Below are 13,529 nucleotides of genomic sequence, written 5' to 3'. Positions count from 1 at the left end.
GCACACAAGAAGCAGAAACCCGAGCCTGCAGCCGAGTTTGTGAATGGGACAGGAATGAGCAAAACCAGAGTGGATTTAATAGAGCTCCAATAGGGCTCGAAGATTTAGGAGTTTTAACAATTCATCAAGTGTTTGGTTTGGCTTATTAAAGAAAGTCAAGTGTCTTTGCGGCCAGTGCCGCGTTTTTTATCGATGAGACGATGCGCTTCTACAAAGAAACTCTTTCTGTCACTTTCACGGTTCCTCTTTTTTGTTCCTATTACCTAATTCCCGGCCGGATGGCTGATTCTCTGAGCAAAAAAGTCCCACTCATCAACTCATCAACTCATCAGGACTTCGCCAGGACATCCTATCGCGCTGTCAGATATGATTGTAGCGCTGATCATTGTCATTTCTGCTCAAACTTCCTCCCCCCACTGAGACCACCACTCAATCTGAAGACTTGCACATGTTGGACGGGCAGATCATTATTTGCTTCTGTGGAGTCTGTCCAAGGCTGGAGGGTTTTTGCAGAGCCAAGAGTGTAATCTGTGGGCAAGGGGAGCGACACAGAAATAACATATTGTACAAGTTAAAGTATGGCAGGGGAGCAAACTGTGAGCGGTCACATTACATGAAAACAGCAGGCAGGAAGTGTTTTGCAACAGCGGAAAATCTTCAGGTCCAGTCCGACCACCAGACGGTCACACTTCATCTGGCCTGGAGGCTGCGGTCAGCGGATAGATACCTTCCCTACCGTACGGGTTGGATACGCTGTCATACGTTTGTCTGCTCCCTCTCACTTTTTTTTTCCACTTCATGTCCTCTGTGCTTCTTCCCTGAAAAACTTGACATTTGTCTTCTTTAATCCCCCCCCCCTCAGCTTCCTATACTTCCCTTGCTTCCTCTCCTGCCCATCTTGTCTTTCTACCCACCTCGGCAACCTTTCCTTATCACGTTTCCGTCGCATGTTTCTCCCCGCTCCCACCTTCGCTTTCAAACGTGCTCGTTCCTGCTTCTGTCACCCTCTTTCTCTCTCTGTTTGTGGTCAGTCACACTTAATCTAGCTCCATCCATCTGTTTCTCTTCATTCGTTTAGTCCGCTCTGCTTTCGATTAAGATTACATCAGGCTTTGACCTATTAGTGGGCCGTGATCCTTTTGAAGTCATTCTGTGGGTACAGGTTAGCTAAGAGCCCACCATTCTTCTCACTTTAAATAATGCGGAGGAGAAAACTTCTTAAAACATTTCAGCCAGGAACCAAAATGACTCATGTTTTTTTCTTCTTGTATCCAGGGTCATTAAATCATGGGAGTGTTTTTGTCATGTGGGGGCTGGCTTGAGAAGGGTCTGCGACCCATTGTGGGTCCCGACCCATATTCCTACCCAACAATCTGTGAATTGGAATATATTGTTCATTAAATCTCATATCCTGGGGATTTTAATTACATTTCGAAAAAGTGACTTTCCCCAACCAGAAAATCTCTGTTCTTCATTATGGGTCCTGTTTAAAGTCAAGTTCAGATTCCCCACTAAATGTAACGCAGGCCTCTTGGACAAAATTAACTTTTTTAAAGGCCGTCTTGATACCTTCCTCAGTGCAGCGCACACTATATAACCACAACTTCCCCATTTTCAGTTCTATCCAAGCCACTGTGGTATATGGTATACCCTCTGTTCCCTCCTTCATCATTTTTGGGCTTTTAATAAAAGAAAACGAAACTAAAGCAAAAATCAGGGAGGTTTCTCCTATCAGATGGATCCATTGGACCAAGCTGGTTCTCGGTTCCCTGACAGTGTAATGATAAAAGATAAGTCTTGACTGTTCATATGCAACGAGTCAGGCATTGTAAAATCATCCATGTGAGCATCAACTTGGAGGTTGAGTCCCAAGAGAGGTGGAGAACAGGTTGATGGTTGGTGGGCCACAGGGAACCTTTACCCGTTGAGGCCTTAGTCCATGTCAGTAAAGAAACATGGTGATTTTAAGCACTGACCTGAACAAAGTGCTGCACAAGGTTTATTTGACCATACAGACAAGCATAAATTGTTCCCTTTGGTACTGGGATATGACAATGTAGCATTGGTATTTGATGACTTGGGATGAGATCATTTCCATTTCCAATAACCATTAATTTTAACCACAAGTATTTTCCCCCCCTTTTTTAAATAAGAATGCCTCCTCTTACATGTATTGACATCTTGGAGCAAGATTTATATACACGTACACACAGATTTACACACAATTCCATATGCCCCCTAATCATTTCTGACGACTAACAAGTTAAATGTCAAAGTTTATTTCCAGATGTAGATGAAGATATCATCACCAGAATGCTAACTCGGCCCTTGCTCTCTGATTCGGATGCCTTTGAGTGGTGATTGACTGAAATGTTAAACTGTACATCCTCATTACTCCTCAGGTCAAAGCTGGGGTAAGTAGCCAATTGGCCCGGCCTTGACACTAAACTGACATGTATTGGCCAAGTTGTGGCAGGCTTGGATGTTATAGTCATTTAGGCTCATCAGGCTAAGTGGACACGGTTGAATAAAAGGTCTCAAACCTCCCCTTGCCTGGCTGTGGGTATACTTCTGTGCCAACAGTTCTCAATTAAAGGACATCTGGGCTGCGTGAGTGGAGGCCTGCTTCGCTCACTGTATGACTGCTGAGCTACATCAACTGGCCTGTAATAATTTTAAAAACAAACCATCCATCACAGCCGGTCAGTCAATGGTGGTCAACTATTGTAACATGACTGTGACATTGTTGGAGGAATACCAGGACTTGCAACTGTTTTAATCGCTAAACATATTGTAAGATATGGTTGGTAATGCAAAGAGAATCAGGACATGCATGTGCAGTTCTTTCTTCTTCTACTTCATTAATAGCGTAGTATGTTTTGTGGGTGCTTTTACGTGGAAGACTAAGATCAAAAGATCAAGATTGAAACGGACAAGCAGGTCATTTTTGATTAACTCTTGGCAGAGAGTGGGCTGCAGCACTGTGTCTCAACTAAGAAGTAGATGTTGGGAGATGTACAGGAGACAGTTGTGAAAGCGACAGAATCACAAGGCTGTCACATTTTCTCAAGATGACCAAGTCCGAAACCAGACACATCACTACATGGACCTCATGCAATGCATCAACAGCTTTAAATGGACTGGACAGCGGCAGCAGATGTCAATGCCAATGCACACTTCCTCTTCCCGACCCTCCTCCCTCTGCCCCCTCCCACCTCCTACCACCCGATGCTGATCACCACACATTCATCGCCACTTTAGAAAAAAGATCGGCTCCATCGCTGTTTTTGGAACGCAGGCACGCTTGAAAGCCTTGTTTCATCCTCCTGTCTGGGCTGAATGAAGATACTTTAAGGGGTGAGTGTGCCGCAATAATGTTACTGGATGCTGTTTGTCCTGAATAACGTTTAGTTCACCTTACAGTCTCCTTCTCTGGTGACATTACAGAGCTCGTGTCAGCGGAGATGTTGGCAGATGTGTTTGTGCTGGTCACCATCCTGACAGCGTTACCAGGTATTGAAGAAAATCCGCTGCACTTTAAAAGCTTTAAAGCCAAGCAAGTTTAAATTTCTCTATTTACTAAGTTTAACCTACTACAGCTTAAAATGGCTGGTAAGTTAAGAGTTAGAGTTAAGACAGATTGTCAAATTTTGTCTGGGACATTCTATACATTGGTCTGAATACTGTGTAACTTCTTATATGATAATCAAATATAAATCATTGCCATGTTTGTTCAACTGTGCACACGAGGTTCTGCAGCCAGGTGTCCTTGTCTTTACGCTCTGGTTATTTATAAGTATTGATTGCCGTTTGTGCAAGGTAGTCAGTCAGGCATCCAGTGTGCGGCGCAGGATGACACCGAGGCTGCAAATCACGGCTGAGTGTCACTGCTTCAGCCAGGGTTTGACAAGATTTACTCTGAGAGCCTGTAGTAGGAAAAGAATGATGAATAGAGACTTCAAAATATACTCTCTTCAACCCTGAGGTTTTAGCTCTGCGGCTAGTGAGGAATCCGTAGCTGTGACATATGTGTTTGAAATCCTAAACTGTTTTCCAACTCCAGCGAGCGATGCAAAGTCCTTATACCTGAAGAGAATGTAACAGAGAGATTCACTTTATAATGTGGTCTGTTGTCCAGCAGGAGTTCAGAGCAGGTGGAGTGTGTCATTCTCCAGGAGGGAGATCTGTGTGTGGGCAGGAACCACTGTGACTCTGCCCTGTCGTTATGACTACCCATCTGGTACTGAATCCAACAATTCATCTTTCTCACATTTGTTGCTCTTTGGTCTTTTAACAGTCAATACACACATAACTATCGATGGGTAATGAACTTGTCGAAGTTCTTGGGCTGGATTGATCAAAGTACGTGTATGTAGCTATCTGAATAATTGCTGTCTCGGTTCGCACAGGTCACACTGTGAAGCAGGTCATGTGGTTCCGTGTCTCTGCGGATGGTCGGAGGGAGTTTGTGCACCACTCTGACCCCAACGAGGTCAGCCTGTCCTACCGTGGACGTACGCGGTATGAGAACGACCCTTTTCACTCCTCTTTAATCATTGCTGATTCCCAAACTGGCAAAGTTGAATGTAAAAATGTGTCTAAGAAATGAATTGTGCGTTCCAGCTACATAGGGGGCAGCTACTCAAGCTGCTCGGTCCAGATCCGGGTCGTGAAGCTGAGCGATGCAGGGGACTATCACTTCAGGTTCGAGACGGACCAGCCGCTGGGTCGATGGACGTCCCCTAACACAGTCAGGCTGGATGTGACAGGTATCTCCACACAGGCTGAAACTGCTGCGTCATCTCCCTTAAGCGCCTCACTGCCTCTTGCAGCCAGCATTTTTCCCTTACGCGCGTCAATGTCCGAGTGTGCTCAGACCTGCAGGTTCAGGTGCACCCACCCAGGCCCACCAACATGTTTGGCTTGGGAGAGACCGTGTTTGTGGGCTGTCAGGCCAGAGGTTGTGCTGCTCCAGGGAGGAGCCTCGCGCTGTACAGGTGTGGTTGATATACAGTTGAGTTATTGGCAGTGCTGAGAGAATTCTGCAGCTGTTGTTCTGAAAGTTGAAATACCGGAGGGTGTACAGCCATTCTTGCAGAATGGTATATGTGACATTAATACCTTTAAATTGCACATATAATCTGATTTTCTTAGTTTACCAGAAAAAATAGAAAGGGGATTTGCAGGAAAAAATGCATAATCTAAGAATAGCTCAAAAGCAGTTTAAAATTTTCAATTTTCAAAATGTTTACATTTTGCAGTTCGCTATGCAATCCAATCCAATATGTGCAGTTTAACTCCTGGATTCATTGTTGGTTCAGTCAACCCTATTAAAACATTCTCGCAAATTTGTTGTAACATTTACATTGAAAGAGTCAATCAGAAATAAAGTTGATGGAAGTTACTTAAAAATGCACACAGCAACATTTGCAAAGCTTCCACTGAACTGCCATGTAAGACCTGATGCTGTGCCCGCAGAAACGGACTGAACCTGGGCTCCTATGAGAAGTGGATGACTATCAACCGTTTCGACACGCAGCATACCGGAGACTACACCTGTCGACCGATCCCGCCACAGAACGTCCAGTCGCCTCCCCTCGTCCTGGATCTGGGACGTGAGTACAGTCAGAGACGAATGTACATTAAAAGTAATCATCAGTGTTATATTCTTTAGAGCAAGGCCGCAAACTGAGGAAAGTTTTCGATAACATACTATATGTTAGGGAGCACTTATTCACCATTGACTAACTATAGATCAACATGCAAATTGGGAACAAGCTGAGTCAATATTAGTCATGATAGACAGCTTATTGATGTCTTATTCTACATGGCCAGATCTTAACTCAGTAATCCCACAATGCACCCTTCCTCGCAGATGCACCTCGCTCCACCTCCATCACGCTCTTCCCAGCGGGGGAGGTGTCAGAGGGCGGCTCCGTCACTCTAACGTGCTCCAGTGATGCAGCTCCTCCCGTAGAGAGCTTCGCCTGGTTTAAAGGTACCGCTCAACTTTTTCGGCGACTCACCGCACATTCAGCGCTCACCTCCCCCATAGATGCGTGACGGACATCCACTGTTTAAAACTGCAATTTATGCGCACTCTGTAGATTTTTATTTGTTTTTTGCTCATAATGTGCTCTGCAGACATGGACAGTGGCAGCATCCCAGACAGCTTCAGACCGCAGCTCCACCTGTCCCGTCTCAGATACACCGACAGGGGACAGTACTTCTGCGTAGCTCGTAACTCACTGGGAACCGATCGCTCCGGCCCCCTTCTACTCAACGTCACATGTGAGTCTGTTTCATGTTTTTATTGTTAGCTCAGACTCTGTCCAACGTCCAGCACATGCACGCCTCGAAAGAAACACAGCAGGCTGACAACAGGAGTTAACTCTGAGCGATAAAAGCAATTGCGGAACGAGAGGACTGGTGAATTTATGAGCGATCTAGTGTCGCGTGGTGCGAACATGGCAAATGTTTTTCATCAAGTAACAGAACATGAATATGCTATTCTGGAAACTGTTGCGCATGCTGATATGTGAATTTGCTCCTCATGCCTGAAACTTAATGTTCCGTTGCCCACAGGCATTATTATAGATTGAGATACGGCGAGAGCCACAGGGAGCTGCTAACTTTCCACAGGACCTCAGCATTTTCCAACATTTGTCAAATTGACGTTTCTCTGCAGACTCTCCAAAGAACACCCGCGTGCTGATAAGTCCTCGCGGTGACATCAGAGAGTTTTCATATGTCAACCTGAGCTGCGACAGCCAAGCCAACCCTCCACCCAACAGGTACAGCTAGCCTGTTTGATGCTTAACTAATTTTATTACCGTGCTTCTAACAAGCTTTGGTGTTTATGTGTTCCCTTCCCCAAACCATTGAATGTGTTCAGATCATCTTGAAACCATTTGTGTTTCAATTCAGACCTTCTCACTCACAAACATTAGAAATAAGGCTGCTAACCCCGTCCAGTAATGATATACCAGTGCATTCAATGTGTCATAACCTACCGATATCATCATTACCATCACCGCCTTCTCCATCCTGACTCCTCCAGGTTTGCTTGGTACCGTATCGTTGGCGACCAGGTTCTTGTCAAAGGGGCCGTGCAGAATTTAACGTTCCCTTCTGTGCGTGCTCAGCATGCTGGTCAGTACTACTGCACAGCATGGAGTCGGTTAGGATCCCAATCCTCTATTGTTACCACACTCACTGTGCTCTGTAAGTAAGGCCTTCTGGGGCGAAAGGTTGTGTATGTGATTTTCCCCTCCCAGATTCCTTTGCTGTTAACACTTTGACTTGTTACAGCCACCTGTTTTCTTTCTTTTCGTCACTTCAGACCCTCCAAAGAACACCTCGGTTCTGGCGCGCCCCTCTAGTGTGGTGGAAGCCGGGCGACCTTTGACCCTGACCTGCAGCAGTCAGGCCAACCCGGCCGTGGACAACTTCACATGGCACCGCTTAGCTGTTGACGGGGGCTCTGTGCAATGTTAGCATCTTGAGATTGTGGTTCAGCGCAAGGGTGAAATTAGAAAATCATCAAGTCGGACCCCTATAATCTGCTCTGCGTGCCTCTGGGTGGCTGCTGGGTTTGTGACTGGATCTGCTCATCCTCTGCAGCGTGGGGCACCAAGTCCGGTCCTGTCTTCACCATCTCAGAGGCCGGCCCCGGGGAAAGCGGTCAGTACTACTGCGAGGCCAGGAATCGCATTGGAACGCACAGCTCTCCTGTCCTCACAGTGAGGGTCAGAGGTAGGTCGCCATACGATGGGGGCATGCTTATCCAAACATATCATATGTGTTGCTCTTGGTCTTTGGGAGTTGTTGGATTGTGTATTTGGTGAGTTTTGAGCTGAGCAGCTCAGAACTCTCTACCCCCTGGATCTCAACTCATCAGGAACTGAAAAATAAAGCAAATGTAACTCAGCCCATCTGTCCGTCAAAACTGTCAGGTACAAATACCTGAACTTTTACTTTCACTCCCTACCTTTACATTAAAATCTGTACTTTGTACATCTTACATTGGGGGGGAAAAAAAACATGCTTGTGTTTAAAATATACAAATTCCATTTAAAATAATTCATTTGTTGTAGTTTTTGTTGCTTGAAGTGGAGCTATTTGAACAATTGTGTTATGTTGTTCAATATACAAGTGGATATATTTTACAGAGAGATTATTTTAGGGTCCATCGGCTTCATAATTTGTTTGTTGATTGATTGTTATTGAAAGCTATTACTGATCACAGTTTGGTTGTGACACAGATGAAAAAGAAAAATAATATATTTTTGAGGGTGGGGTACTAAGGATTTCTTTTATTAAGTATGAGTGTGTGTATTTCAGAACCTTTACTCTCTTACTTTTACTTGAGCAAAGGAGTTTTACACTAGTATCTGTACTTTTACTTAAGTACAGAATGTGAATACCTTTGCCTGCTCTGGGTATTTAGAAAAGTACTATGCCTTTAAGTGTCCTGCGTTAAGCTCTCAGTGAAATAAGGCAACACCCAGAATGCTTCCACTGAGTTTTGGAAGGAGGAGGAAGCTTTGCAGAGTTTTTAAATGGGAATAAAAAAGGAAAAGAAAAAAAAAAGGGGGTGGGGGTGGGGGGGGGGGTGGGGGGGAGCCGTTTTTACACAGTGATTTTCATGACTTGCGAAGGTGCGAGAGATGCGTTCGCACTCAGCAGCCCGAAGGCCCACGGAGGCTGACAACAGTTCCCCGACACTTCCCCGCGTGCGCCCGGGATGGCCCCCTCTCCTCCCTGCTGTGTGCTTTTGTCACATGTCGGGGTGTCACGGAAGAGATGAGGTGCCGCCGATGAGCTTAGTGAAACACTCTCGCCGCGCCGTGTTCCTGATGATCGTCCCGTACCGCTTGGAAAGCGCTTCGGCGGCGCACGGTGGGTGATGTTTGGACAGGGTCGCCGTGCGTTTGAGACGATGAGTGACGACTGAACGTCCCGCGCCGCTATCGCAGCAGGGGGGCCCCGGGGCCTCCGCTCCAAACGAACCGGGGGCCTTGCGGTGTCCGAGTGTTCGCCCGTGACTCATGGTGACTCATGTAGAGCGCTCTCACTTTTTCTTTTCTTTTTTGTAGGGGAGAGGAAGGGGTGATGAGGTGTTGTGGAAAACTACTATTTGAGTCTAGACAGGCGAAGAAGCGGAGCTGGGCTTTTTGGAAATAAGACTTGGAAAGGCGAGTCTGAAGTCTAGACGCTCGCGGGATGATGCACGGCTCTTTTCCTCGCTCTCTCCCTCTCTGTTCTATTTTGGTCCGGCGTTCTCCTTTCGCCGCCCCGGCCGCACTTCTGTTTTCACTCATCTCGAGCGAAGCCTCATTCCGTCTGCTCGCCACGTGTTTACCCGTGCCGATCGAGTGTCTCATTGTTCCTTTAATTCCAGGCCGCCTCAAGGTCATCGCCCTGGCATCGGCGGTAGGCGTGTCCGCCGGCCTCATCACCCTCACTGTGGCAATCATGATCAGGTGACGCATCGTCACACAACAGCAGCAAACAAATTTTAGTTGTTGTTTTTTTTTATAGTGATGTGTGGTAATCCTGGGTTTGTTTTTTTTCTTTCTGCAATCTATAAAAGCTTTTGCAGAAGCCGCGTGAAGTTAGTGGGGTCACACATGATTTTCTAATACTATGATCACACTGTTCCTGTTTTGTCTCAGTAAGAACATGCACAGAGTTGACATGGAGTCAGAGGAAATTGCAAATAAGGTACGGCATGTACTGTTCTAATGCTAATTTCACAATTATTTTTTTCACAACCCTGCATTTGAATGGTTTCACATCCCGGCATCACAACTTCTGTCATCAGAATTTCCTGTTGAGAGAAAGATTTCCGTAGCTTTTCTCTCCGCTGTGTGTGTGTGTGTGTGTGTGTATTTGTGTGTGTAGCGCCCATCAGTGACAGCAGACACCATGTTCTATGAGTCAGCGCAACAGACCATATCAGTGCAAAAAGACAGGATGTTCGACATTCCGGTACTTATTTTCTTTTTATATTGCTCAATTTTGAGAAAAATAATAAGAAGGCCACAAATTACACCTATTGTGTTTCTTTATCTGTGTGTGTGTGTGTGTGTGTGTGTGTGTGTGTGTGTGTGTGTGTGCACAGGAGGAGCCAGAAGATTTGAGTGACAGCTCCCACCCGGCTATTGTCCCTCTGAAGGATGCTCCACCAATAACAGAGGTGGAAAGTCAGAGTCCCGCCCCAAACTTCATCACGGTCCACTACTCCAAGTTGTCCAGGTTACTGCCACCATCTTTCCCCGTATCACTGTCACTGTACCGTCAACTCTCAGCTTTATATATGTGTGTGTGTGTGTGTGTGTGTGTGTGTGTGTGTGTATATATATATATATATATATATATATATATGTATATATATATATGTGTGTATACATATATATATATGTACATGTATATGTATTCCCACCTGTTCTGCGCCGTCTGTCTCCAGCGGAGCCGATGACTGAAACGCTTCATGTCTCCTCTGTCACTGAATGTATTTTACAGCTGACTTGGCACAGTTACATCCTTCTTTATCTTCCTGTCATCACATTGTCTGCACCTTGCACTCTGTCTTCTCCTCTGTCTCTGCTCTACTGCGCTGGTTCAGTCCAGAACAGGTACAGGTCCACAACCTGCCACTGGGAGGCAGTAAGAAGCCGAAGGATTCCTCCAAAGTTGTTTACACTTTACTTCACCCACCACACTACTGACCGGGAGAAAAATAAAATCGGTATGACAATCCTTTAAATGTACAAATGTGTATATATTTAAAATGTATATATTGTTTCATGTATTCAACGTTAGTAATGTAATTATCTGGGTTTTTTTTATTACCTGCTGGTGTCAAACTGAACATTACATTACCGTACATTTTCAAAATAATGTGCCCATACACACAACAACGCTACAAACACTACAAACCACCAAGATGTATGAATAAATGCGTCGGGGTTGATTGAAGAGGGGAATATATGGTGAACTGATGGAAAATGGAAAAACCTTTTGGCTCCTCCCCTGCACTGGCAGCGGATGTTTTCCACACTTCGCAGTCTGAATCTCTCACAACTTGAGATTCGGGTTACACTTGTGACATATCGTGGATGTTTTTCAGTCGTCAGGTTCTTCAGGTTCACGTGTCTTGATGTACCAGCGTACAGCAATCTATCGTACTCAGAAACCAATCAATTACAATTTCACAGGAAACTATTGACCTTGATATCTAAAATAAGATCAAATATTGTCGAAAATTATGTCTAAAAATAATGTTTTAATATATATATATTTTTTTAAATGGTTATTGAAGAAGTTCTTTTCTCTTCAACACACTCATGTTGGGTTTTTCTCTGTTCTGCGGTCCCTCAGCTTTTTTCTCGTGTGAACTCGTGGCTTCACATCTATTCACCCACAGAAGATCCGCAGGAAACAAGTAGTTGTGACCTGTGAAGGGCCAGCGCCGCTGCTCTCTGTTGGACAACTTCTTATGGATTCTTCCACAGCTCCTCACACCATGAGGACGCCACATGGTCCAAACAGCAAGTTCAACTCCGTCCGAGTCATAATGCTTCCACTTTCTCTCCCAAGCTTCCTTCCTTCCTGCCGACCTGTTTGATGAGGGACAGATGGGACAGATGAGTGATGACAGTATTAGGGGAGAAAAAATAAAACAGTTCACACAGTTTCGGCGGATGGTTTTTGCTTGCGTTGAAAGCATTTACTGCTGCTTTTTTAGCTGACGAACAGCACAAAAATTCAACATTTTGTGGGTGTAGTTGTCACATTAATGTTTGTTTGCATTTTGTGTTTTCTAAAGAACTCAAAATGTTCACTTGTTTTAGAATGAAGCTTTTTTTTTTGGTCTTTAAGAGACAAGCTCATCTGTTAAGAACAAGAAGCATTTTACCTAAATATCATTTTACTTCTATTCAAAAGTGTTTCAAACAGACTTTATTGTAAATGCAGCAAGATTATATTCTAGTGCTTGAGCCATGAAGCTATTAAAAACCAAACCTAGAGGTTTGCACTAGCAAGCGGATAACACCTAGATTCTAGGTCTTGCTATTTTTCTGCTCAGAGACCATTTCACTGCATGCAGATGTGACTCATGCAAGTGTTGACAGGGAGGAAGAGGTGCATGTCAGCTGAAACAAAACAAAAAAAATGACCACGCTAATAGTTTTTAGATGATTCTGGAGCAGGAGTTCAAATGTGATTTTGATTTTCTGTCATAGAATGTCAATAACAGAGTCAGCAGAATCCAACACACTGGTGTTTTTTTTCTTTTTTTCTTTTTTTTCAGTTTTGGCTGAAGTCTTGACATCGATCCTTGTTTGACCACTTTGTAAGTAACACTGACAAACATGATGACAGTAAAGAAGTGATTTGAAAAACATTGTGGTGAACATTTGTTATATTTTCTTTGAAATCCATAATTCACCATCGGTTTGACATTTCATAAAGTTCTTCTTATCTGATCTTGATTACATGAATGGAACTTGACCAATCCATGAAAAACACATAGATTCTCCATTTCCTATCATTACATTTGCAGATTCGACTTTTACTCCTTGCAGTTATAATGTACAGATTTTCTTTCCTTCAATGTAGACTCCATACTAATGTTTAAAAAAAAAAAAAAAAAGCCAAGGAAATATAACAGTCATATAGCCCATGACGACTGCACTGAAACTGCTCAGGTTATGTAGGAATACTAATCTCCAGCAAGGGAGGAAACACAAAAGGGGGAGTAACACTTGAACAACTTCATCTAAAAACCTTGTTTTCTCTGTTTGTTATTTAAAAAGTATTCGTATTGTCCAGTAGATGGCAGTGTTCCAGGTTTCTAGTCAGTAATCTCCCGTGATCTAGCCAGGTATCGCCTGAAGTCAGCACCTGCAGCAGACGCAATTTCCTCTGACACATGAGGCAGACAGCAGCGCAGACCAAACGAAAGACAGAAACAAAAGGAAAGAGCGCAGAGATAAACAGCAGACTACCGAAGGAGAAGTCCGTAAGCAGTTACGGTCGTCATAGACGAGTTCGGGTTTCGTCCGATACCGGGAGGGCTGAAGGGAGTAACCCGTATGAGAGCGAGGTAGCCTGAGACTCCGGTGAGTTGGTATCATTAGCTTGCCGCTCCACAGTTACTTAATAAAAAAAATTGCATTTAACGCGTTATTAACTCATTTTATGTTGGTCTAAGTTGTTGAAAATGTAGCACTCGGTGATTACAATGGTTTTCTATAATTTGTGTATTTCTCTACTGCAGTTTATTGTATGGGAAAAGATCGCTAATAGCAACTGTGATATGTAAATTGTTAGGCCGAAATGCTAAATTTCCTTTGCTTATGTTTAATCCGTGCTACTTGCTATGCTAACCCCCGAGCTACAGCTATGCTTGGTGGGTTGCAATGAGCAACGCAGTCTGTTTAATTTTTTATTTTTTTTTTCCATTTAAATTGTTTGATTTGTATTATCAGCCACTGTAAGGAGTAACAACATAATTTGAA

The 13,529-nt window shown here is 44.2% G+C and overlaps 1 protein-coding gene and 1 long non-coding RNA gene across 2 annotated transcripts in view; both read left to right on the top strand.

The window, feature by feature from the left end:
- The first annotated feature begins 2,876 nt into the window (after window positions 1-2,876).
- The window catches only part of LOC142879595 (sialoadhesin), an 18,221-nt gene continuing 7,568 nt past the window's right edge, over window positions 2,877-13,529 (top strand). The window contains exons 1-18 of the mRNA XM_076012986.1: window positions 2,877-3,357; window positions 3,448-3,513; window positions 4,139-4,240; window positions 4,410-4,521; window positions 4,624-4,769; window positions 4,877-4,997; window positions 5,479-5,615; window positions 5,876-5,998; window positions 6,145-6,291; window positions 6,689-6,794; window positions 7,061-7,224; window positions 7,343-7,492; window positions 7,624-7,755; window positions 9,404-9,485; window positions 9,678-9,726; window positions 9,907-9,993; window positions 10,127-10,260; window positions 10,631-10,731. Of these exons, the coding sequence (XP_075869101.1) occupies window positions 3,465-3,513; window positions 4,139-4,240; window positions 4,410-4,521; window positions 4,624-4,769; window positions 4,877-4,997; window positions 5,479-5,615; window positions 5,876-5,998; window positions 6,145-6,291; window positions 6,689-6,794; window positions 7,061-7,224; window positions 7,343-7,492; window positions 7,624-7,755; window positions 9,404-9,485; window positions 9,678-9,726; window positions 9,907-9,993; window positions 10,127-10,260; window positions 10,631-10,731 (1,942 nt within the window). The 5' untranslated portion in view covers window positions 2,877-3,357; window positions 3,448-3,464. The remainder of the gene's footprint in view (window positions 3,358-3,447; window positions 3,514-4,138; window positions 4,241-4,409; window positions 4,522-4,623; window positions 4,770-4,876; window positions 4,998-5,478; window positions 5,616-5,875; window positions 5,999-6,144; window positions 6,292-6,688; window positions 6,795-7,060; window positions 7,225-7,342; window positions 7,493-7,623; window positions 7,756-9,403; window positions 9,486-9,677; window positions 9,727-9,906; window positions 9,994-10,126; window positions 10,261-10,630; window positions 10,732-13,529) is intronic.
- The window catches only part of LOC142879386 (uncharacterized), a 1,526-nt gene continuing 823 nt past the window's right edge, over window positions 12,827-13,529 (top strand). Inside the window, exon 1 of the long non-coding RNA XR_012925295.1 lies at window positions 12,827-13,130. This is a non-coding gene — a long non-coding RNA (uncharacterized LOC142879386). The remainder of the gene's footprint in view (window positions 13,131-13,529) is intronic.

Source organism: Nelusetta ayraudi, unplaced genomic scaffold (genome assembly GCF_046127955.1).
Source record: "Nelusetta ayraudi isolate G7.1 ecotype Tasmania unplaced genomic scaffold, CSIRO-AGI_Nayr_v1 ptg000136l, whole genome shotgun sequence".
Classification (NCBI taxonomy): Eukaryota; Metazoa; Chordata; class Actinopteri; order Tetraodontiformes; family Monacanthidae; genus Nelusetta; species Nelusetta ayraudi.
This window is presented reverse-complemented; position numbering and strand designations above follow the sequence as displayed.